Source organism: Sebastes fasciatus, chromosome 17 (genome assembly GCF_043250625.1).
Source record: "Sebastes fasciatus isolate fSebFas1 chromosome 17, fSebFas1.pri, whole genome shotgun sequence".
Classification (NCBI taxonomy): domain Eukaryota; kingdom Metazoa; phylum Chordata; class Actinopteri; order Perciformes; family Sebastidae; genus Sebastes; species Sebastes fasciatus.
The window spans coordinates 21,627,417-21,651,318 of record NC_133811.1 but is presented as its reverse complement, the minus strand read 5'-3'; the positions used below and the strand labels follow the sequence as shown (position 1 = coordinate 21,651,318).

The following is a 23,902-nucleotide window of genomic DNA, read 5'->3' as shown; positions in this document are numbered from 1 at the left end:
TGGGTGTTTGTATTGTCTGCAGTGGTGATGTACAGCACACCTGTTTTCATTTTAACATGTCCAAATGTATTATAGCCGTTTAAAGGTTGTACTCTCTGTGTTTTTCTACAGGAGGAAGATTTCACTGGATTTGGGACCACAACAGTTCGTCCACAGAAAGCTCCGCAGTCGTTGTTACTCAGTCAAGCAAAGCCTCCCCAAGATTCAGGCCATTCTCTGGGAGCAAAGCCTGTCGCTGGAAAGATTATACCCAAGACCCCGAAACCGTCTGTTATTGGGAAAATTGTACCACGGGTCTCTAAAGAAGACGAGGATGTCAAAGAGAGCCCAGCAAAAGACAAAGAAATACCCAAGTTAGTAATTAAACTACACGGCAAGCAGGGGGCACTTGCTGCAAAAGACAAACATGCAGGGGAGCAGGCCTCAGGTAGACAGAGCAGTACAAGATCAGCTGACTTTATCAGGAGAACAGGAAGATCCGCACACTCAGGCAGTACGCAAAACCAAACAGCCGCTACCTCAGCTGGTGGCAACAAGCAAGCTTCCCAGGTCAAAGAACGAGGCGAGGTGTCGGAGGACTCAGACACAGACCAGTCGCAGCCACGGAGATCTGTGAAAGGCATGAGGGGGTTTCGAATTGGGCACACCGGACGCACATCTCAAGCAGTCGCTCTGTCGGTCACATCCTTTCACAAGCGGCAGAGGAAGAGAATGGCTAAGGGTATGGGTGCGTCTCCAGAGGCTGGAGCTGAGGCCGGTGCCCAGAGTGGAGAGGAGGCAGCAATGCCCCTCGAGTGTAAAGCCACAGATTCCGCTGAAAAAAGAGCACGCAGAAGACGCAGATCTGTGTATGGGCACAAGCGAAAGCAACCAAAAATCGCTCCAGAATTTAAACGTCCACAAACGTCTCGTAATCGCACCAGGCGTGTTTTTTACACCTACGTACCAGAGCCCATTCCGGTCACACCGACGCCGGATGGGAACGAGCTGCAGCTGCAAAGTCAGAATATCACTCCATCTGAGGGTGAGCCGAGCTCGTTTCCTAAACAAGTCCAGGGGAGCTCAAACAACTCCTCCACTCCAGTAATGAGCGCACGGTCCTCACGCGTTATTAAAACTCCAAAGAGGTTCTTGAACGAGGAAATGATTCCCTTTCCAAAGGGCTCTCTGTCGACATGGCTGAAAAGTCAACAGAGAGAGGATGGAAAACCATCCTGTCACGAGTCAAGCTATGATGGCAACTCGCTGCAGTCAGACAGCGACTCTATATCTGTGGCTGACAGCCCATCCGCAGTGACAAAGTTCCCATCAAAGCCCAGGCCAGGCACGAGCCACGTAGAGATCTACAAGAACCTCAAGAAACTTACCTTGAAACTGGCGGAGAAAAAGAAAGGCCGCCCCGACACTGAGGGGGATTTTACACATCATGGCGACGGTTTGACCTCTCACGTCAGGAAGAGACGGCGGTCAAAGCTCATGATGGAGGAGATGGACTCTCCTGGTGTCGTGAGGAAACTGGCCGTGGTGGTCGACGCTGATGTGAAAGCGCCCTCACCTTTGCCGTTAGAAGATCCAGGCAACAATAGTAAGAATCGCTTCTTCTTGTGTAATTATTTATGAAGATCTTGTTTTTACAAATGCTCCAACATGTGCTTTCTTTACCAAATTTCCCAAGGAATTGTGAGATGTTTTTTTTTTATTTTTAGTTGAGTAAGTTCAGGTTAAACTGAGAAAAAAGAGAGTTCAGCCTTTGGTTATTTTTTTATTAAAGCAATTTTTAAGATTTTAGTTTTATTTGACAGCTCAAATTCCAAAAAGACTGGAAAGACTTACTGGAGCATGCAACAAATCTCTAGGCCTGAGAACACCATGAAAAATGTTGAATATTGTTGTTTTGTTCTGATGAAACAGGAGGCGTGACCGGGGACACTGAGGCGTTGGAAGTCAGCGGGCCCAGCCATCGAATTGGTCTCAGTGGAGCTAACAAGACGATGCTCCACCTGCTGAAGAAAGCCAAAGTCCAGCTCATCAAGATTGATCAGCAGAAGCAGCTGAAGTTGTCACAGGTAAGAATCAAAGATAAAGCAGTAGAAGTAGAAAAGAAGATTTCTTGGTTTGAAAAATTGTCAAAATTTGAAAAGAAAGATAATTAAATCAATGTTCCTCAGCCAATAATTAATTATATATATTATAATTAATATAATTGCAGATATGTTTTGTTTAGGACTGTTTTGTTATTTTAGTCTGAACTTTATAAGTCAGGTTGTAAGTAACTTGGCTATTTATTTAGGAAGGTGTAGTAACACAGTGGTGTTGTAGCATCTCTTACATAAAACCTTGTTTTCTTTCTCGTCTGGACCGATAGTTGGGTTCCAGAGAATCACGAGTGCCAGTGAGCGGAAGGAGGAGGAGGAGAGTTGGCGTATCTCCCAAGGATGACGTTACTCAGGTAATAGTTTTAACTGTTGCCTTGTCTGGGTTTGAATGAAGCAGCATCGCTCCGCTGCTTAATTACCTGCAGTTTGGTTCTTATCTTGATCATTTATTATATGCTATGCAGGGTTTTTGTTATATCAAACTAAAACGAAAATAAGCAGTGAAAAATATTTGTAGTAAACCGAAGCTAAAAAGAAACAAAATTTCTTTAAATAAAACTAAACTGAAAAGATATTGCATGGTAAAAATTTAAATAAAAATTTTGCGTAAATTCATTTCAGTTTTAGTTTTTTTAGCTTTAATATATCACTACCGAAAAAAAGAGAGGGCATTATTTCCGTCAACTCTCGTGACATTGAACCCCACAAACTGAACAGACTTAACATTCCAGGAGATGGCGCTATGCTGCAATTTCTTCACTAAAGTAACACGAAGATTAAACATTATGGCCATTCCTACACAGTTCTCCATGTATTTTGTATGTTCTGTATATGTAGCTACATATTTCTGAGACATTATACCTGGCCCTAACAAAAACTACTGTAAAACTAAATATATAAAAACTAAAACTAAACCTTTCTGAAAAATTTAAACTAAACAAAAACTAGCAAACGCACTCTGAAAACTAACTAAAACTAAACTAAAATGAAATCGAAAAAGTCAAAACTAAAATAAAATAAACTATTTAAAAATTCTAAATGATTATAACCTTGGTGCTGACGAGGATCCCCTCTATAACACTCAGGCCACAAGGAAAAACACTTTTGTAAATAAATCGGCTGCTGCTATACTGTATATCTGTGTACCAGGAAATAGATTAAAAGGTCCAGCTTTATTTGTGAAGCACCTTCAAAATACATAAATTCCACAACAATCAATAAAGAGAGATAGAAGACAGTAACAGCACCTCAGTGCTAATGGCAAATTATGCGAGAAATATATTAATTTGTTTTCGATGTATCATATTATTTGTGTAATGTGAGACTAGATTTCATAGGGAGGTAATTTGTGTCACAAGTGATGTTACTGTAATTTGTTTGCAACCAAACATTTCTACATTTCACAGTATTTTGTATTTTGTGTGTGTTTGTGTGCAGGAGCAGCCGCTGGGCGGTCCGAGGATCAAACATGTGTGCCGGGCAGCAGCAGTGGCTTTGGGGCAGCCCCGTGCGATGGTGCCAGATGATATCCCCAGACTCAGCGCCCTGCCACTTCACGAGAGAGAGGGCATCACCTTTTCTCCCGCAGCAGAAGGTACAGCGCATCTACATGTGTTGTTTATAAACAGAATGCATAAATTAACTTCTCTGTGGCTTTAGTAGAGGAAGATGAGCACCTCAATGCATTTTTGCATTGCACTGTATATATGCAGTTACTTTAGTTGAGGGTTTAATAAGCAAAGGACTGAAGGAAATAAATTGGAGATGCTTATAGATGTGCTAAATGAGTTTATTCAGTGTTAAACTCATTTGTCCCTGGTTAGATCTGGTTAGATCTGGTTAGATCTGGTTGAAATGTCCAGAAACTGACACAGAACCCAAAGGAGGGACCTCAACCCAAAAAGGAGTTAGTCACTCAGTTTAGTGACTGCAGGTCTTGAAATGTGTTAAAAAGTATTTAATTCAGTTTTCTCACAAAAAATGGAATTAGAAATTATTTCGGTTGCCTGCTGTAAGGCATTAATGGTAGTTGTAAAATGTTTTTGTATCCGATGGCGGGCTGTTTCACACATTGCACGCAGGAAGCTGTGCAATCTTTTTTTTGTGGAGTTTCAGTCAGCACCATCAGACCTGCAGCAAACACTGTCATAGCTCATTAACTCATAATGGGCAAGTGTTGATTTTAGCAAAAACTGAAATTACTTCATAATTTTTTTATTGGTAATACATCCATCTGTTTAATGACCAGATCCAGGTTGCATTAACTAAATCAATTATATCATTAGAAATTATTGTCATATCTATTACTCACCCTGTGTTACCTTGAATTTGTAAAGAAAACTTTTTTCTCGCATGCCTCCATGGCAAATGGAGAATCAAAAAACGGAGAAAAGTCTTAATTAATTGAAGTAAATGGGGGCGTGTTTCACAACAGCAAAACTATATCAAAACATCCGTTTACAATCTTTCACAACTCGTACAGCATAATCCAAGTCTCAGAAATCCACTTGTATGCTCACTACTTCCTAAACACATACATCTTCGCTAAAACCTTACTAACTAAAACACTTTTGACTCTTCCAGTCTCGCAAGGACTAGTATGCGCCTGAGCAAGCGTGAGACTGTTAATGCCAAAGTGTTTTTAAATAGTACGATTTTGGTGAAAATGCTTGTGTTTGGGAAGCAGTGAGCATATGATTCGATAAATGAGACTTGGATTGTACTGCACGAGTTGTGTGAGAGAGAGACTTTACTCCGTTTTTGGATTCTCCGTTCACTGTGGAAGCATGCGAGAAAAGACAAGTTTTCTTCATGACTTCAAGGTAACACGGAGTGAGAAATTTATATACAAATGGTCATTTTGTGGGTGAAGTTTCCTTCTATATGGTATTAAAAAGGTCTTAAAATCTCTAAACTTGAATTTATGTTGCTGAACCCTTCACAGAAAAGTTCAGAAGCTTACAGCATATAGCGATGTATGCAGCATCAACTGTTGTTACGGTGCAGTTATAGTCAGAATTGCCACATCATTCACAGATTGACTGTAAAAAAAAAAATAGATCGATGTGATACTGAATCCATGCTCTCAGGTAGGTTAACTGTTTTTAAATCCAATTGCTCCTCAATGCTTCATTATCGTTGTCCAAACTTGCATTTATGCCAGTTTTCTTTTGGCAAAGCTGCTCTGCTAATGTATCATAATGAAAACATTCACCAGCTAAAATATTCTTTCAAACTGGCATCGTTAAGCTTCTGCAGTTATAAACACACAACCTTAAAAAAAACTTTTGTAAAAGAGCACAAGTTTTGATAGCTTTTGGCAAACCTGCTCAGCGCAAAACATAAAAAACTGCTTTGTTAGCTCGATGTAGTTGTAACTAAGATATTTTCCAGCAAAAATATCTTTTGTCACACACAGATTAGCCACCGCTGTTGGAAAGCTTTACCCAACACTGGTCGAGTGGTCGAGTTACTCAGTATGAGGTGAGGAAGTGCCGTTTGACAAGTAGACTCACTGCCCTGAATTTTTGTCTCCTAATGAACACATCTAGTGCTGTTGGGAAACACGGATCCTTACACAATGTTATTCCAGCTACAGTATTCATTTAAAATTATGACAGTAATTTCTTTCTGTGCCAGCTGGCATTAAAACACTACCACTGGGGGATGCCAGAGGAGTTTCAAATCTATTTCAAGTAGTTTTCATATCTAAAAAGGTCCGGTAGGGAGATTTCCACCAGGCAGCAATGGATTTGTCTCCTGATGTGTTCATCCAATCACCTAACTTTATTCTAGAGTGACTCTTTCTTATTTCCAACACTTCAGGCAAACAGTAGTAACTTATAGCTGTAGAAATGAGACAAAATACCGGTAAATGAGTATATAAGCACCTTTTAATCACAGCAGTTAGACCTGTAATGTCTCCTGCAGACTGAATAGTAAGTTTTTGGCATCCAAAGATGTTGCCCCCCCCAACATCACAAGTACTGTAATAATGTTTGAAATGTATATTGTGGCTCTTTTACCCATCCACCCTGTCTCTCGCTTGCAGATGTGGCAGATGATGACGATGACATCGCTGATCAGGGCAGGGCTCAGTGGGTTGTCTCTCAGGAACACATCCAGCGGAGGAGGAGGGGGAGGGGAAGGGGCCACAGGCTCAGAAGGAAGAAGTCCCTGAGTCGATATGTACCCGGGGGAGTCCGTGCCCGCCGCTGCGGACGCTGCAAAGGCTGTTTGATACAGCAGGACTGCGCGAGGTGCATCAACTGCCGCGATAAGCCCAAGTTCGGGGGGCCCAACACCAAGCGGCAGTGCTGCGTGTAAGTCAAACTAATCGCAAAGTCAGACTGTTGAGTTTACGGAACAGGCTGGTGAATATAGGCTAATTTTACTGCGCAGGATTTCTTTGTTGCGTTCCTCACACTAGGCCAATATGCTGAACTTGAGGCTTCAAAACAGCAGTCCACAAACAAATGGGTGATGTCACAGTGACTAAGTCCACTTCTTATATACAGTCTATGCTCCACGCTGAACTTTAGACACTTTACCTTTTATATAGAGTTTAATTACATTTTACTGTTTCTTCTTCCCCCAGATATAGAAAGTGTGACCGGATTGAGAAAGCGAAGATGGAACGCATCATCAAACCACTGAAACGTATGTCTCTTATTATTAGATGAGGCTCCTGCTCTCATTTTTATCTCTGAGTGAATGTTTCTTTTTCAAACTCATTTGCTGTAATTAATTATCTAAAACAAATTCAACAACATATACAAATATTTAGTTTGTTTACAAAATTAATGGTGGGGCTCCTTTTTCTCAGTCCAGGCAAGGCAGTACTCAGGCTCCGTGTCGAGCAGTGACGAACAGAACTGCAAGCTTGAAGGCGCAGGCGAGGGATCGTCCTCGATGGCGCTTGGAGTCAGGAAACACTCCCTGCGTAACATCACGCCACGCTCCTACAGCAGCCTGCTGAAGTCTGAATCTGAGGAAGAAGAGGGAGAAGAAGGAGTTAAGGCAGAGAAATCGCCAGTCAAGCCATCTGTAGCTGCTGCTAGCAAACAAGGTAACGACTCAAACCTCTGTGTGTCTGTACTTGTCACTGCATTGCTTTTGCAGACAGTGGCTTGAAGATCTCTGATGTTAATTTCAGAGCTCTGTTGCAGGGAGCATATCACCAAAGACCCTGTGATACACGTTGAGGGGCGCCCCCCTCATTTGCATAATGAGGCAGAAATGCGTAAAGAAATGTGTAAAGAATACAGAAATAAATAAGTTTGGGGAAATAAATAGGGGGGAAAATGCAAAGGGAAAACTGTGTATAAATAAATAAATAAATACAGACATTTAAAAATAAATATAAAATAAATAACAAACAAATACAAAAAATTAATAAATTAAAAATAATAATAAAATAAATACACAAATAAAAGATAAAATGAAACAGAATAATAAATAAGGGAATTAATGCAAAGATAAATAAATAAAGAAACAAATTAAAAACGAAATATCAATTTATGTCACATTTAATCAATTAATTAATGGCTACATGTAATGACATTTATTTATTTATCAAGTGATTTATTTATTCATTCATTTTAGATTTTTTCAGGTTCTGTCTTTCATAGATTCCAGCATATTTTCATTTTTCTGGCAGGAGACCTTTGATGTATGTCATCTTATGCCGCCTGACAATACCAGCAGGAGGCGTTAGATAGTAAAATGAAAGATTTCGGGGCTATAAAACAGTTTTTATAATGAAGTGACAAAGTATTGCATTACGCACACTGCAGTACTTTGAGAGTTGCAGGGTAATATTTAAATTTTTCAAAAATGTAACTACATATAGATACCCATCAGGTTCAGGTTGACAGCTAACTATATCCTTTAGCCTGTTTGTGTAGTGTTGGCTGATGGAGAAAGCGGCATGGAGCAAGTTGAAGAAAGGCTAAGCAAATTAGCTCTACCGCATCTAGGAAAGTCATTTCCAATGCAAACATCTTCTTGGTTACAGTTTTTAATCACAAAGTAAATGTGACATAATGTAAACTTAATCAACTTTAATGTTTGAATAGGTGAAGCCCACTCAAACTTTACAGTGAATCACCCTCAATGCTTTATGAGAAATTACGTCCAGACATCAATGCAGTAGAATCAGAATTGTAGAAGAAGAAGAAGAAAGAAGAAAGGCACTTTATTAATCCCCTAGGGGAGACCCAATTTTTTCACTCTGTTATTTACACAGTACACACAGGCCTGAAATACACACACATGAACAAACAGGACCTACATGCATTAATGGAGAGATGCCCCTGACAGGCGCCCCGAGCAGTTGGGTGTTTGATGCCTCGTATCTTAGATCTGTGTCTCTTCTTTTGGAGATCTCGCTCCTGATGATTGCGGATGGCTGCCAGACGACCCTTCAATTGAGCCAGTGAAGCCTCGCCGGCTGTTCTCCAAAGGAGTTGGGAGCAGAACCAGAGCTAACAAGGTAAAAAACATCCAGCACATTTTCCTTTTCACTTCCAGCGTTCCACCTGATCAAACCTGGGTCAAATTGCATTTTTGGAAAATGTTTTTTGCTTCTTTTGGTAGTCTGGTAAATTTACAGATAGGTGCTGTTAAAAAAAACACACAGTTAAAATAATTTATTTCTCAAACAAAATTTGTCAGTTTACATTAAGTGATTTTCTGACAATCTGAATAATCATGATTTAGACAACAAACACAAATGTTTCCAAGCAACACTTTGCCCAGGTCTGCATCACACTTATAGTTTATTTCACATTTTTATTTAATCATCTGTGTTGGAATGAGTGAGTCTAATCTTTCAAATTCAACCTTGCTAATCTTCTGTTTCTGACTTTTAACTTCCTCTTTCATATTAAATACCTCGCATATGCCGAAGCTCATGTTTTATAAACTGGAAGACAAAACTCATGTTATGTTTATAGGATTAGTGTGTAGGATTTGGTGGCATCTTGCGGTTGCAGAATGATATAAACGAATGAAAACAACGATTCTTAGTTACAGGTGTTTATACACTAATTGAAACAAAATAATAATGAATATTATATTCCATTTCTGCCAATAGATCTCCCTACACACTGGTCCTTTAAAATATGCATTTTTACTTTACAAATTTAGCCCACATGATTTTTTCTTCCGTGATCATACATCTACAGTACAGCATTATGCACACACATGGTCATCACAACGGGGCCCAAGATTCAGAAAATCTAAATAAATGACCTCCCAATCCATGTGTGAGCATTAAACAAGCAAAATAACAAAAACAATAGCTATATATTATCAATTTAAATAAGAGGTTTTCTCATGAAAGTAGCACCACTATAATTTAGTAACAATAAACAGACAAAAAATACAACTGCAAGTAACGTTTATTTTCATTGTCGATTAATCAGTCGATTATTTTCTCAATCAATTGATCAGTTGTTTGGTCTATAAGATGTCAAAAAATGGTGAAAAATGTCAATCAGTGTTTCCCAAAGCCCAAGATGACGTCCGCAAATGTCTTGTTTTGTCCACAACTCAAAGACATTCAGTTTACTGTCATAGAGGAGTAAAGAAACCAGAAAATATTCACATTTAAGATTTTTTTTTTACTGTTTTTTTCTTTAAAAGATTTTTAAACCGATTAATCGATTGTCAAAATAGTTGCCGATTAATTTAATAGTTGACAACTAATCGATTAATTGTTGCAGCTCAGTGATCATAAGTCCAGTTTCACTGTGAGAAATCCAGTAATGCAATACAACAATTTAAAAATTAACTAACAATAATAGTATAAGCCTTTTGGTAACAAGTATATTTTTTTGATTATGTTGATCATCAGTATAACTGATCTGTAAAATCCACCATCGCTTTCTAAAACAACTCATTTCAATGTTGAAAGGCTGTTATGATGCAAAATAACTTGAGCTACGATGACGCATAAATAAATCTTGGCTCTGCTGGCTGACTCTCTGCTTCTGCTTGTTCTAGTCGGCATGTACATTTGATTGCTTCAAATCACATGCCGATCTAATCAAGCAAACTCGTGAATTAGTCCACTGTCAAAGCTCTGTCTTGAAAGAATGACACATGATTTTTTGCTTATTTTTTTACCTTTAAAACTGCATTGCTTGAATCCTCTGACATTCTTCATAAGAAATTCCCTTAATATTTATATATAGACGCTGCTTCCAATCATTGAATTTATCTCCATCTGTGTTTGTTGCTTGCAAATTGATAATGCACGTTGGTTTTGTGAAGTTATCATGACATGTACCCATGCATTCACAAAAAAACAAAAAATGTATACATCTTAAAATTTGAAACATCATGGCGACTGTCTGCTGCTCCTCATTGATGATTGACTCATTGGATTGTGGTGCCACAAGCCAATAACTCCATCTTCCTCCTCCACACACTAGCAAAAAAGGAAGCCAACATATTTTGAAGACGAGAATAAAGAGGAAGCAAGTACACAAAATCATCGACGTGTGGTCTATATAAGTGGCATTGTAAACAAAGCGACAAGTGCTTTCCTGGTTTCGCCCAGTTTATGGGTTAGCTGTAGATTTGTCCACAGTGCTCACTACAGTGTAGTGGGATTCTTCGCAGAATGTAAACAGACATGGTTGTGGACAGTATGCTGGTGGGTGCAAAAGGCATGCTTAGACCTTTTAATAAAACAAACTTATTTACAGGTTATTGGAAGAGACCTTCTGTTCAGGAAATGCTGGTTTAAAATACAACATGCACACATCTAATTGGAGTACCTGCATGAATGTAATCACGCATGTCCCTTAGAAATTGCACATATAAATATCTGCATGTGCAGTTCATGCTAGGCCCCTCTAAACACACTGTACGTTAGGGCTGCACAATTAATAGAAATTTTGTCGGCATTGTTACTGCTGGAAGTGTGACTTAAGACTTTAAATAAAAAAGTAATCTAAACAATAACAGAGATCATTAAGAGCCGTATAACATAGGATTCTACTATAAATATATTCAAGCAATCTTCGGTAGTACTGCATATTGCACAGGGAAAATAGGCAAGCTTTCTTCTGAAACTAACAAACTGAGAGAACAACACATGGCATCTTACTGTGAACTCTTTCCTTGTATTGTAGGAATAAAATCAGAACAACATCTGCTCTAATGATAGGGAGGTGTAAATCTATAATATTTAATGTTTTTTAATCGCAAAAAGTCGATAATTTCATGTTCTCATGCTATCTGCCTATTTGCATTGTACAGCTTATATATCAGAGATGTCAGCCTTTTTTAATGACACTAAACATGATAAATTATTTGCTAGTGTTTTGTATATTGACAGTAATTTCTAAATAATTGTTAATGCTAGTTTTGTTTTTGTAATTATCTAGCGGTCTTTGAACTGGATACATGCATACTTTACTCCAAGCCGCACCTCTGTGTGTCTCTACTGCTGCTCAATGCACCATCTTTACCTTTTCTTACCTCTTATTCCTGGCTAACGTTCTCAAAGTCATAGCACTCCTCTCCTTTTCTGTCACTTTGGCTGCTGCCGGTCGCCGCCTCTGCATGTCACTAGTATTTCGTGTCACTTTGGAACCTGTCGTGCTGGTTGGCTTAGGCAGTCCCCTCCTCCACAGGAACAGGAGATCAAGGAGGAGATGGAGCCCAGAGAAAGTTTACCAGAAACCAGCCCACCCAGAAGCCCAATGCCGAAGCTGCAGAAGCAGCTACAAATTCACTTACACCGTCTGCCTGATTTTATCCTGCAGTCTGCTCGGCATTTGCCAAAGCAGAGTCCCGAGAGTCCGGATCTGTGTTTTGCACAGACGCATCCACTATTGGCCCAGCTTTTAACGCAGTCTGCTATTTCCCATCCATCACATTCCACACCACAGTGTCCGCCAGAACTGTCCCAGCCTGTTACGCATCCCGCTTCTCCACTTTCACCGCATCCTATAACAGACTCTAAAGACAGATTTCTGCTGTTGCGTTTGCACCGTTTGCCCCAGACTTTGGTGCAGTCAGCCTTGCATTTGCACAAATGTATATCATCACCATCTCAACAGAATCCCCAGCCCGTGCTGCACTCTGCTCTGACAGAGGTTTCGTCAGAGTTGTGTTTTCAGGAACACCCAGAGTCTGAGGTGCGGTACCCAGATGTTTTGACTGAGACACACAGAGCTAACAAAGACAAAACTGTTCAAGTGCTCCCTCAGACTGTTGATCCACACACTGAGTTACAGGAGGGCACGCAAGAGGAGCAGGAGGACAGACGTGGGCATCGGCCTGAAAAGGAGGAGGAGGACGGTTCTGTAAAAGAGACGGTGCTGCAAAACTGTCACACCACTGACAAACACTATGTCCTTCGTTCCCAGAATCCTGCAGAGTGTACGTCAGTGAACGCCCTGACTGGGTTAACTAACGGGTTTTCCCAAAAGGGCCTGTTGCAGAACAAGTACAAGATTCGCGTGGATTTCAAGGTGAGTTTTTGCTCTTGTGTTCGGTGGCATTTATATTAGGGTTGGGCGTTATGTTCAAATTTTCCAACCGGCCATCGTCAGCCCAACAACCGGCAATTGACGATATATTTGCACAGGTGTGTGCCCTCCCCCGCTGCCGTAGTTTCAGCTGGGCGATCGGCCGGGCGATCGGCTGGGCGATCGGCCGGGCGATCAGCGGTTCTAACGGCAGAGCATCGTTAAAAAACACATCATTCAAACTCGACAGAAGCTAAACACAGTATAAATCACCAAAAGAGTTTGAAGTGAAAATATGCCGGCTCTACATGTTGTTTACTCTCGCTGTATCCCTCTCAGCTGGCAGAGAGGCTCTCGCTCTTCGGAGGCGGACCATTAAATTAGTCAAAATAAAATGGCAAACCTCGCCCACAAAAACAACCGGCGATGTACTCAGCCGATAGCCGATGTATTCATCCAATCGCCCAACCCTAATTTATATATTAAAATGCATTCATCCAGATGTTGGAAATAAACAGGACTTGAGCAAATTGCATATTTATTACTGTGACATGTTGAGGACCAACCATGCTACTAGTAGTTGTTATAAGATCATTATGAAGCTGCTTAATTTTATAAGTTTGAATCACGTTAATGAGCTCATGCATCATCAATCTACCATAGAAGAAACTGATGGCTTTCCTCTGACTTTCTTCTTCTTTCCTTGTGTCTACCAGGAGGACTGTGCTGTCCAGAACGTCTGGCTAATGGGCGGCCTCAGCGTCCTCACATCTATCCCTTCCACACCACAACCTGTCTGTCTGCTCTGCGCCAGTAAAGGACGACATGAGGTAATTCTTTACCAGAGCTCGAATATTATAACTGATACTAACGGCGTTCTGAGAAATATTGCCGTTCTCTCCGTTCACATTTTACACTTCGTTTCTCCAAGCCTATATTTGCTGTAACTTTGTGTTTTGATGCTCTGCAGTGCCAACAATAACACTTTTGTCTCGTGCTTCCATCAGATGATATTCTGCCAGATCTGCTGTGAGCCTTTCCACAGTTTCTGCCTCTCGCCAGAGGAGCGCCCCCATAAGGAGAACAAGGAAAACTGGTGCTGCAGGCGCTGCAAATTCTGTCATGTGTGCGGCCGTCGAAGCAAGAGTTCGAAGGTAGGCAACCCATCATCACTTACAGTATGATCTAAAACCAAAAAAGGCTCCTAAATGTGTGTTAAGGATAGGTTCACAATTTTTCTGAACTTAGAACTAAGACTTATATATTAAAAGTTTGTCTTAATACAATTATCGGGTTCAATGTGTTCATTGAAACATGATTCACGGGTTTGTTTTTGTTTCCTCTCTAGCCTGTGCTGCAGTGTAGGAGATGCCAAACCTCCTACCACCCTTCCTGCTTGGGACCAACTTACCCTAAGCCTATGAACTGCAGCATGCCTTGGGTAATTGCTTTAAAATATATAGTAATGTCTTTGCTGCGTCCCAGGAATATCGAGACATCAATTCTACAAAGAATTATATATGTTACACAGAAGTCTATAAGTGTCAAGAACGCCATCACACTGTACATCATGGACAATCAATGGGTTTTATATTCAGTGTGAACCCTCCTAGGGCCTCATGCTTGCTGTTTTGTGACATTGTTGTGTTTGTGCAGGTGTGCATGACATGCATTCGGTGTAAAAGCTGCGGCGTGACTCCTGGAAATTTCTGGGACTTGGCCTGGAACCACGACCAGGACCTCTGTCCTGACTGCACTTCTCTCCATGAAAAGGGTGAGACCTCTGAGAGACACCAGTGTTCTGAAGGCTTCTTAATCATATGTTTGAATGCTCACTAAATACACGGTTCAATGTTTGGAAACCTAACCAAACGGGTGGACGCCATGGATTTTCTATGCATAGTCTGCATTTAAAGTTGAAATGTGTGGCACTAGAAATAAATGGATGATGTGAGTGATGATATGATCTGTATCAACATCAGGTAATTTCTGCACCATCTGCGACAAATGCTACAAAGACAACAGCCAACACTCGGAGATGGTTCAGTGTTCAGCGTGCAGCCACTGGATTCATCACACATGTGGAGGACTTTCGGGTGAATATATATTGCTTTTTATTCATAAATGAAATTTCAAAGTGATCCAGAGTTTTCATTCCAACCAAACACTAATAAATGGTTTAGTGTTTCATAAGATTAAAACTATATTAAGTTACAGTTTATGGGAGAATATAATCATTTCTAATGTGAGAATGAATACACTTTTGCTCAATGAAACACCTGTTGTTACATGTAAAAGAATACAAGAGCACATGATTTCATTTCCACTACATCTTAGTTAAAGAGGGACATAAACGCCAACTTCTAATACATTATGATTCTTAGACTATTTATACATGTAGAACACATATTTAAGATCTGATCTTTATCAACATTATAGCCTCTAAAAGGTGTCTGTTTTGTCATTACAGATGAGCTGTTTGGGTTGCTGTCAAGCCAACCAGAAGAAGTTCCTTTCACCTGCTCCCCCTGCAGCCAGCACCAAACTGACAGCAGCTTGAAGGAGGAGCTGCAGAGCAGGCTGATAGACGGGCTGGAGGAGGTGCTCACTGGCCTCCTCTCCGACGACGCCACACAGCACCTCCTTATGTGTAAAATGGTAAGAGCGTACCCAGATAATATCCCAAGAATCTTATAATTAACAGTAATAAACAAAAAAATAAGCTTTTGCCTTCCCTTAAGATCATCCTAATATGTTTTGTTTCTAAGTGTAGGTATTGTTTTTGGTCAGATGGCAGAATTAGTCCTCATATTTAAACTGTTGGTTTTGTGTTTCAGTGTCGGGAATCAAACAACACACAATTTGTCAGGGAACAGCAACCAGTGTGTGATCTGCAAGCCATGGAGAAGAAGTTTAAAGGGGGCGGTTACACCTCAATAGTGAGTATATTCTTCCTGATAAATCTGCTAAGAGCCGCTCTTCCTGTTTTTATTCCTGTGTATGTACCAAAGCAGTCGGTAATAATCAGGATACAGCAAGTGTTGCCACGTTCAGCTGAGACAAATTCATAAAAATGGTAATGAAATCACGTATGTGGTTCTTTTTCTGGAACCGACTCTTGTGAGATACTCGTGATTGAAGCGCTGACCTCCTTTTTTTCCCTCCCTTCTCGCTCCCTCAGAAAGCTTTCCATGCGGATGTCGTCTCTGTGATGAGGAAGTGGCTGAAGGAGGAAGAGCTTCTTCCTGAGGACCAGAGACCGACAAGTCAGGCCAGAGCACGCTATGTCAAAGTAAGCCTCCCTCCCAAATCTCCCACGGTTTGTGTTTATTTTTAGAGACCCCCATTTCATTGATATCCAATGGAAATCTACTTTTTCTGTTTTCATGGTTAACTTCCTCTGGTTTGACAGGCTGCAACGTGGAACTGAGTCATTAAACAAATATAAAAAGACAGAGTCAAATATTGTCCAAAGTGTCCAAAAATAGACACCGTTATTCATCATAATTTTACCTTTTGATCTTACTTGAATTTAATGTTTATTGCAGGTGATTGAGCAGGTGTTCAGTTGGTTTCCTGCAAGCCATCTAAAAAAGTGGAACTCATTCTCTGAGGAATTCCCAAGGTAATAATTAAAATGATTATTCCCTCAATGTATACACATTCATTATTCATATTTGAGCTTTATGGCATAGATGAATCTTTAGGTGTGTTTAGTCAAATAACTTGTAGAGAATAAAAGTGTCTTTGCCCCCTGTCTTACGGTCTTTATCCTTCACTCTGTAGTGGCATGCTCCCCGAGGCGGTCCTCCCACCATCTAAGGAGCACAGCTATGCTCAGTGGCTGGAGAGGACATACCAACCCAAAGAGTCCAGGGGCCCACAGGCGGGGAAAACGGACTCGGTCATTACACAGCAGTCTGGTGTATCGCACAGGCGCGCTCTGTATTCACATGGTATGGAAGCTATAATAGCCTCTCTTCAATCTACAGGTTTCACATGTGCAAATGCAAAAAGTGTGCAATTTTGTATTATTTTGGCCAATAATAGTATTTTTTTCTGATGTTTTTGTAGCCTGTACATTCTTGCCAGTAAGGACATATGGTTTGGCATTAATTTGTCTACATATTTAATAAAATCAATGGTAGAGCGGGTTGTCCTTTAATCACAAGTTTGGTGGTTCAGCTCCTCCTGCATGGCGGCTCCGCCACTATCGGTGTATGAATGTGTGCGTGAATGGGTTAATGAGAGGCAAATTGTAAAGCGCTTTGTCCGGTAAGGTAGAAAGGTGCTATATAAATGCAGTCCATAGTTATAACAAGTTTAACATAGATAAATGATTTATTCTTAGGATGGTGATGGTTCTCTTGACACTGGTGTTGTGTTAGAAAAATAAACGTATCGATCTAAAAATATCATTTTATCCTCTTCATATTTTTGCATTTGTAAGAGTAATATTATCAGTTATTGTATCAAACAGATCTGTTATTGTATCAAACAGATCTGTTATTGTATCAAACAGATCTCTTATTGTATCAAACAGATCTGTTATTGCGGCCCTCAAATGCTGTATCAATACATCTCTATATATATTTTTGCTTTCTCGGGTTTATAATATACATATATGTTCATTTGGTCCTCTTTTTTTCTCACAGGTGTAAAGAGTGATCTGGAAACCACCAACACTGAAGATATGAGGCAGTGTGCCCTGTGCCAACGAAGTGGAGACTATGCTCCCAAGGTGAGTTTAGCTTTCTTACTGTGTATTTACTTCCAAGGGCTGAATGTTTTTATCATCTATGAATGTGCAAAAAAAAACAACAAAAGTAATTCATCGTGACTTAAGACATTATATGTTCCTGGTTTGACATGTGTCTAAATGTTCTGCGTGTCATCTTACAATATAAAATGGTTACTCTCTACTGCTTATTAAGTGATGTGAATGTATTTCCCTCCTGATAGGATTCAGGACGGCTGTTGTACTTGGGACAGAACGAGTGGGCCCACATTAACTGCTGCCTCTGGTCTGCAGAGGTGTATGAGGAGAACAGTGCTCTGTTGCAAGTGCACAGCGCCGTCTCAAGAGGGCGCCACCTGGTAAGATATTACCTGGAAATAAAATACATGTTTCTTGTAGCTAGATGTTTATTTGTCAAGTGTTCTAGGATTGGCACAAGTTGCATAACTCTGTGATGAACCTGTGTGAAAAAGTATAATGATGTTAGTTTATTAACATTATTTTCATCCTTCATTCTGCAGCGTTGTGACCGTTGTGGGCAGTCGGGAGCCACTGTGGGCTGCTGTCTCTCCACCTGCCAGAGTAATTTCCACTTCATGTGTGCTCGTGCCCAGAACTGTGTGTTTCAGCTGGACAGGAAGGTGTACTGCTTCAAACACAGGGATCTTATCAGTGCGAAGGTATAGACACAATTTCCCCCTAAACGTATCTTTTATTTGCATTATAGTTATAGATTAACATTTTGTCAGAGGGGGAAGCATTACTCTTTCAGTTTTACCCACGCACACCTCACACCTGCTGATGTTCTCTACATTGTGTTGATTTATGGTTTTACCATATTCTTCCAGATGGTGTCCGGGAAAGGGTTTGAAGTGCCTCGACGGGTTTACGTGGACTTTGATGGGATCAATCTCAGAAGAAAGTTCCTCACAGGCCTCGACCCAGACACCATAAACATGACCATAGGTAAGAATACATTGTCTGTTGTTGGTTTGAGCCACTTGACTCATGTACAGTGTCTCCATAAAGGGATGAAATCAGACTGCCTTTAATGTGCTGAAACGTATTCTCTTTTTTTTTTTCTCAGGCTCTCTGCAGATTCAGAAACTTGGTGTGTTGTCAGAGCTGTCGTCAAATGGGAGGATGCTGTATCCTGTTGGCTATCAGTAAGTGCTCATTGTCATTATACAACCGGTAGCCTTATTTCTCAGTATGTTTGTTACTGAAACTCCAAATACTTTGTAGGACTTATTGTTCTCAAAATGCCTTTATATGACTTGTGTTTGGGTATTACTCCTCTTTTTGTATATTCACATGAACGCATTCTTCTTCCCTTCCTTTTCCAGATGTTCTCGGTTGTACTGGAGCACTGTGGACCCCCGCAGACGCTGCAAGTACACATGTAAGGTGACAGAAGTTAGCACGCCTCTCCCTGGTGAGGAGCAAGATCCGAGGTGGGACCGAGAACAGAATCACACCATAGTCCACAGCCCCGACCGTCACCACAGAGGTCAGCAGGAACTTTAGATTTTAACCTTGTGTAACCTTATAAAAGCTACCAAGCCCATAACATGATTAGGCTAAATCTTCCATTAAAACTGATCCAACTGTTATTTTGGTTTCACTGAAGTGTTTCTTTTGCAACGTAAACAGTAGAACTTGAGTACTTCTGGTCATATTTTATGACCTGTTGAGTTGCACTGTGGTTGTATTTGTTTGACACCTTTTCTCCTTTACCAGATATAGAGTCCCTGGATTGTTTAAGTTCTTCCTCCAGCCCCATAAAGTCCGCTACTCCATCACCCAACTCTAAACAGCCCAGCACACCTGGATCCAAAAGTCCTGGTTACACACAGACCAGGAGACCAGCAGGAGGATCATCTCGACCTCTTCCATCTCCAGGTAGTTTATGATGTTGGAAAATGTTTGTTTTTTCTGTGTTTTGAGTAGGACAGGGATGATGCACCCTTACTCCTGATTCTATACTATCATCATACTTGGGTGCGACTTGGGTTGTAATTTTTAAGTATTGCAATTCGATATTATGATTTATTGTGATTTTTGTTAACTTTTTTAACACTAGACCATGAGAAAAACTTGAATCATACACTTCCAGGAAGTTTTACTTTGGAAAATCTCTAAATTGACACAGTAAAAAGGTTTGATTTTCAGCATGTATGTAGTCAGAGATGTACTGAAGTCAAATATATCAGTCATTGTCAGCCATTATTTATATAAAAAAAATTCCAGCAACCCCAAAATGAAAGAATGGAGACATTTCCCTCACAAATTAGTGGTATTTTCTTATTGATTTATACGGGACGTGTAATGTTTTATACTTCTGGTGAATATAAACCATTCAATCTTATTTCTATATCATGTTTTTTGCTTATACAGCTCCCTTTGTTAACACCTTATTTTGAAAAACAGATGTAGTCACACGTGTATAAGTCAAGCCAAGTCCATCTCTAGCTCTCCCGTTAGCTCCGTTCTCTTTATACATCCATGGTCAGCTCCATCGGGGCCATTTGAATGCATTTAACAACTTCCTTTTACCTCAGCATAGACTCAAATGAAGCAATAATATAGATTCATGCATTAAAAAAAACGATTTCAAAATCGTAAAAAAAAAAATCGCGATACATGGGTGAATTGATTTTTTTCACCACTATAGATTAGCATTGTTGCCACTTCTTCACACTGTTATTTGTTCCTCTCAGGGTCCGCTCTTCCGAAATCACATCACATCCTGACATTGAGGGACCTGGAGGACACCCGTCGGCCTCGCAGGCTCTCATCAAGAAGCCGCTGCAGTTCCTCGCCAACAGACAGCGACCCATCTGTACCGATGACCCTCCGCTCTGGTGGCACCGTCCACTCCAGATGTGCCCTGTTCAGCTCCCCTCCGAGGTCGTCAAACCTGGGAGCAACCTCGCCGCCTCTGTCGAGACAAAACTCAACATCGCCAGTCTGGAGCTCCCCGCCTCGATCCAACTCCAGCATTTCTGCGGGGCTGTCGCCTCGGAGAGGAGCCATCAGTCAATCCCCCAAAGGGAGGCAGAACTTTAAAATCACCACTCCAGTGTCTGCAGAGGTTCCCCAAGACTTCCTTGCATCGTCTGAGGCAGAAGACGCGGCAGTGGCTACGACCAACGGGATCTCATTAGCCCCTGATAACCTGGAAGAGGAGGTAGCCCACCTGATGGCCCAGGAGCTGCCGTACACTGTGTTTGACCCTGACACGGAGGTAGCAGTGGCCTCAATGCTGAACGCCAAGCTCGAGTTTGACGAGGCTCTGCTCACCGAAAACGTGGCGCTTCACTGTGGAGCACAGGGCGGGAGAGGAGAGGTGGAAGGCGTCGCACAAGATGTGGAAATGCAGGCCGATAATCAGGAAAATGAAGATGAAGACTCGAGCCATTACTTGAAATTTTCCCGCACAGTGGTGTGCGACGCGGCCAGCAGCTCAGACGCCTCAGGTCAGCTCACTTCGACACAGTCGATCTCACAGTTAGACGGAGCGGACGGCGGGTCAGAGAGCGATGAAAGCGAGGCGGTCGATGATGAAGCTCAGGACATAAAAGGAGAAGACGGAGAGAGTAAGATTCACACCAACCTTAATACACCTACGAAACAGCTGACAGTCGCTCTAAAGAGGCTGGAGCCAATGTATACTGTGTCAAAGTCGCCAGCTGAGCCAGAGTTTCAGGAAAGTCCTCCATCTGATGTTCTTGAAGCCTGTTATGGAAACGATGATGTGTCCGTTCAGGAGGAAGAAGTCCCGATGAGCTCTGAATCACCAACATCTCAAAGTGAGGTGTTTTTGGATTCCGCTACGGGCCATTTTGTTTCCGCTGAAGATGGCACTGTGGTGTGCCTAAAGAACAGTGAAGTTGGCAATAATTACGACAACAGCTCATCGACGGACTCCGCTGAAGGATTTAAAGATGATTTGAATGACCCCGACTACTCTCCAGAGCGTAGTCCATCTCCAGAGCGTAGTCCATCTCCAGAGCGTAGTCCACCTCCAGAGCGTAAAGCCAAAAAATCTCCCACGGTGCCGATGAAAACCATCATTGTGAAGACAAAACGTCCAGCATCAAACCTCAAACGCTTGTCGCCAAAACCGTGTCTTCCACAGCAGCGCAAACTCAAACTGGTGTTGCCCTCTCAACCTACACAGGCTGCATATAATGCATCGGCTTCCCCTGCTGCTGCCGCCACCGTTTGTGCAATTCCACGCACAGTCACCTCCCCCATTGTGATCAACGGTTTAAACATACCCATTCAGGCTGGTGCCTCGCAGGGCAGAACCATCGCCATTCGCTTGGACAACTCGAGAAGTCAGCAGCAAGTCGCGATTCAGAATCAAGCTGCAGCCACTAGCACGCCTCCTTCCCCTCAGGTCCTTCTGGTCAACCGACAAGGTCAGATTCTGATCAAAGACCCGAGATCAAACACGTATCAGTCGCTCAGTACGAACTCTCCTGCGTACAATAAAATAAGCCAGATTGCCAAGATGCTCCACAGCGGTAACGCCCTGCAGCGCTCGGTCCCTCGTGTTATAATAAGGCCTCGTGCCGGCGTCTCTGCCACAAACGCCCCCTCCGCCGGTAACAACGCGACAACATCCGAGAAAAAAATCATCGTTAGAGTGGTGCCTATGAAAAGCATCGGGACTCCAGCAACCACAGCTCCGGTCAGTGTGCCGAGTGTTCCCGACACAGCTTTCTCCAACATTGAGGAAAGCACAGCCCAGGCTATTATAGACAGAGCCATGGCCACCCACCGCGAGGAGCCAAAGACAAACCCCATCATCCTCAGAAAAGCTCGGCGACCAAAGGCCAGACATCGAAGACCGTCCCAGTTTGAGGACTCAGATGTCTCAGATCAGTCACCAGCTGCACCTTTAGAGTCCCCCAGTGGTTCCCTCAATGAACCAGATTCGACCCTGCAACCAACACCTGCTTCATCACGCCCCCAGGTGAGAGTCAAGAGTGTGTCATCAGTGTCTGAACGGCCCTCCAGGAAGAAATCCAAGATGGACTTCTTGAGGGATCCCTCGAGTGAGCTGGATGAAGTTAATGATCCCAGGTATTCAAAGATTTGATTCTTCTCGACTTGTTTTTTCTGCACTGTACAAGAGAATATAAGATTATAAAAAAGTACATGAGTGCATGTTGTCCAAAAGATAACTTTGTGCTGCAATGCACCTGTAGGTTACAACCTGGGATAAACTATTATTAGGACTGCAGCTGTTGCCTATTTTCATAATTGGGTTGGTTGTGAAATGATAAAATACATACATGTGTGGTATTTTGAATTTTCTGCATGACGTTACCTTTTGGGCTTTTTGCGTAATTTTAAACCTTAACAAAAATATTAAAAAGTCACCTGTCTATTTGTCTGTAAGATTCTTGGTAGGTTCACTTAGCAAGCCTGTTTATTAGGGCTGTCCTCGACCAAAGAAATTCTTAGTTGACTAACACTCATACCATTTTGTCGGCTAATCAGTTAGTTGATGTAATCGACAGATCAGTAAAACTGAGTTTCTCCACAAAGAATCACACAAAAGCACCACTTTAAATCTTGTGTTTACCAGAGATGTGCTCATAAGTTTCTTATAAATGAGTCATTCAGCATAAAAAATGACTAATCCACTAAACGAATCTTAGTCGACTAAGATCAAAACGACAGATTAGTCAACTAGGAGGGAGCAGCCCTACTGTCTATTGCCGTGTATTGTTGTTACGGTGCATTAACATGTACTTTTTGACAACCCTATTGAAGCTAACCGCAACAGTGCTGTTATGTTTCTCTCAGGAAGTCTCAGGAATCCGTGTATTAAGTCACCAAAATGTTTTCTTCAGCAGACCAAGTGGTGCGAGAGTGAAAGCTCCAACAATGACGGATATCCTTGACATGGACCAGGAGAAGATGTCGCATGAGCCCGAGCAGTTGAGGATTACTGCTCCACCACCACCTCCTACACCCTCCAGGTTAGTTCACCTCAAAGGGACGCTCATTAAGTTGTTACTCTGCTATGAAGTAACAAAAAGGTAAATGATTAGTGTCAGGTTACATGAATTTAAAGATCAATTTTACCCACCATGTTTGAGAAATAGAAATGTAAGACCATTTTATTTTTAAAAGGAGAACATTTTGCATTACCAGCTATTTAAGTACGTTATGTTTCAAACTATTTAATTCATCTAACAAGTATTATTTCTTGCCAAAACAAGCTTCATTTTGGAGATGAACATACGTTTTCTGAATAAATTATTGAAATGTGTTCATATTTTTTTTTCCTCAAATGTTTTCTAGTACTTACATTTATTGTTTATTCTTTTACTTATTTGTTTGTCCCTTCTGCTCAGGCATTCTCGGGTTGATAGTCCACCTTCACGCGCACAAACCGGCAGTCTCATCCAGGGTAATTCACACATGTGGGTCAGCGCCCCCCACGGAGACCTCTCCGAATGGGGCCCTTATTCAGGTTTGCAACTAAACGTTTATATGTTTATTTGTTTGGATTTCAATTAGTTGTCACCAGTGCGACAGTTCATTTTCCCGGAGTCGAC

At 41.5% G+C, this 23,902-nt stretch overlaps 1 protein-coding gene across 2 annotated transcripts in view; it reads left to right on the top strand.

The window, feature by feature from the left end:
• Positions 1 to 23,902, top strand: part of kmt2ba (lysine (K)-specific methyltransferase 2Ba) — a 34,380-nt gene that overhangs the window by 6,123 nt on the left and 4,355 nt on the right. Inside the window, exons 2-30 of one of the 2 annotated variants that reach the window (XM_074614561.1) lie at positions 112 to 1,585; positions 1,912 to 2,066; positions 2,366 to 2,449; positions 3,534 to 3,690; positions 6,148 to 6,418; positions 6,694 to 6,755; positions 6,922 to 7,164; positions 8,480 to 8,589; positions 12,482 to 12,586; positions 13,300 to 13,413; positions 13,591 to 13,737; positions 13,932 to 14,024; positions 14,240 to 14,357; positions 14,566 to 14,679; positions 15,054 to 15,241; positions 15,421 to 15,522; positions 15,765 to 15,875; positions 16,132 to 16,208; positions 16,370 to 16,539; positions 17,239 to 17,324; positions 17,546 to 17,680; positions 17,843 to 18,001; positions 18,170 to 18,287; positions 18,409 to 18,487; positions 18,668 to 18,831; positions 19,062 to 19,223; positions 20,042 to 22,415; positions 23,192 to 23,320; positions 23,699 to 23,817. In XM_074614561.1, the coding sequence (XP_074470662.1) occupies positions 112 to 1,585; positions 1,912 to 2,066; positions 2,366 to 2,449; positions 3,534 to 3,690; positions 6,148 to 6,418; positions 6,694 to 6,755; positions 6,922 to 7,164; positions 8,480 to 8,589; positions 12,482 to 12,586; positions 13,300 to 13,413; positions 13,591 to 13,737; positions 13,932 to 14,024; positions 14,240 to 14,357; positions 14,566 to 14,679; positions 15,054 to 15,241; positions 15,421 to 15,522; positions 15,765 to 15,875; positions 16,132 to 16,208; positions 16,370 to 16,539; positions 17,239 to 17,324; positions 17,546 to 17,680; positions 17,843 to 18,001; positions 18,170 to 18,287; positions 18,409 to 18,487; positions 18,668 to 18,831; positions 19,062 to 19,223; positions 20,042 to 22,415; positions 23,192 to 23,320; positions 23,699 to 23,817 (7,420 nt within the window). Of the gene's footprint in view, positions 1 to 111; positions 1,586 to 1,911; positions 2,067 to 2,365; positions 2,450 to 3,533; positions 3,691 to 6,147; positions 6,419 to 6,693; positions 6,756 to 6,921; positions 7,165 to 8,479; positions 8,590 to 11,743; positions 12,587 to 13,299; positions 13,414 to 13,590; positions 13,738 to 13,931; positions 14,025 to 14,239; positions 14,358 to 14,565; positions 14,680 to 15,053; positions 15,242 to 15,420; positions 15,523 to 15,764; positions 15,876 to 16,131; positions 16,209 to 16,369; positions 16,540 to 17,238; positions 17,325 to 17,545; positions 17,681 to 17,842; positions 18,002 to 18,169; positions 18,288 to 18,408; positions 18,488 to 18,667; positions 18,832 to 19,061; positions 19,224 to 20,041; positions 22,416 to 23,191; positions 23,321 to 23,698; positions 23,818 to 23,902 lie in introns of both variants that reach the window. The other variant, XM_074614560.1, reaches the window with a different exon arrangement.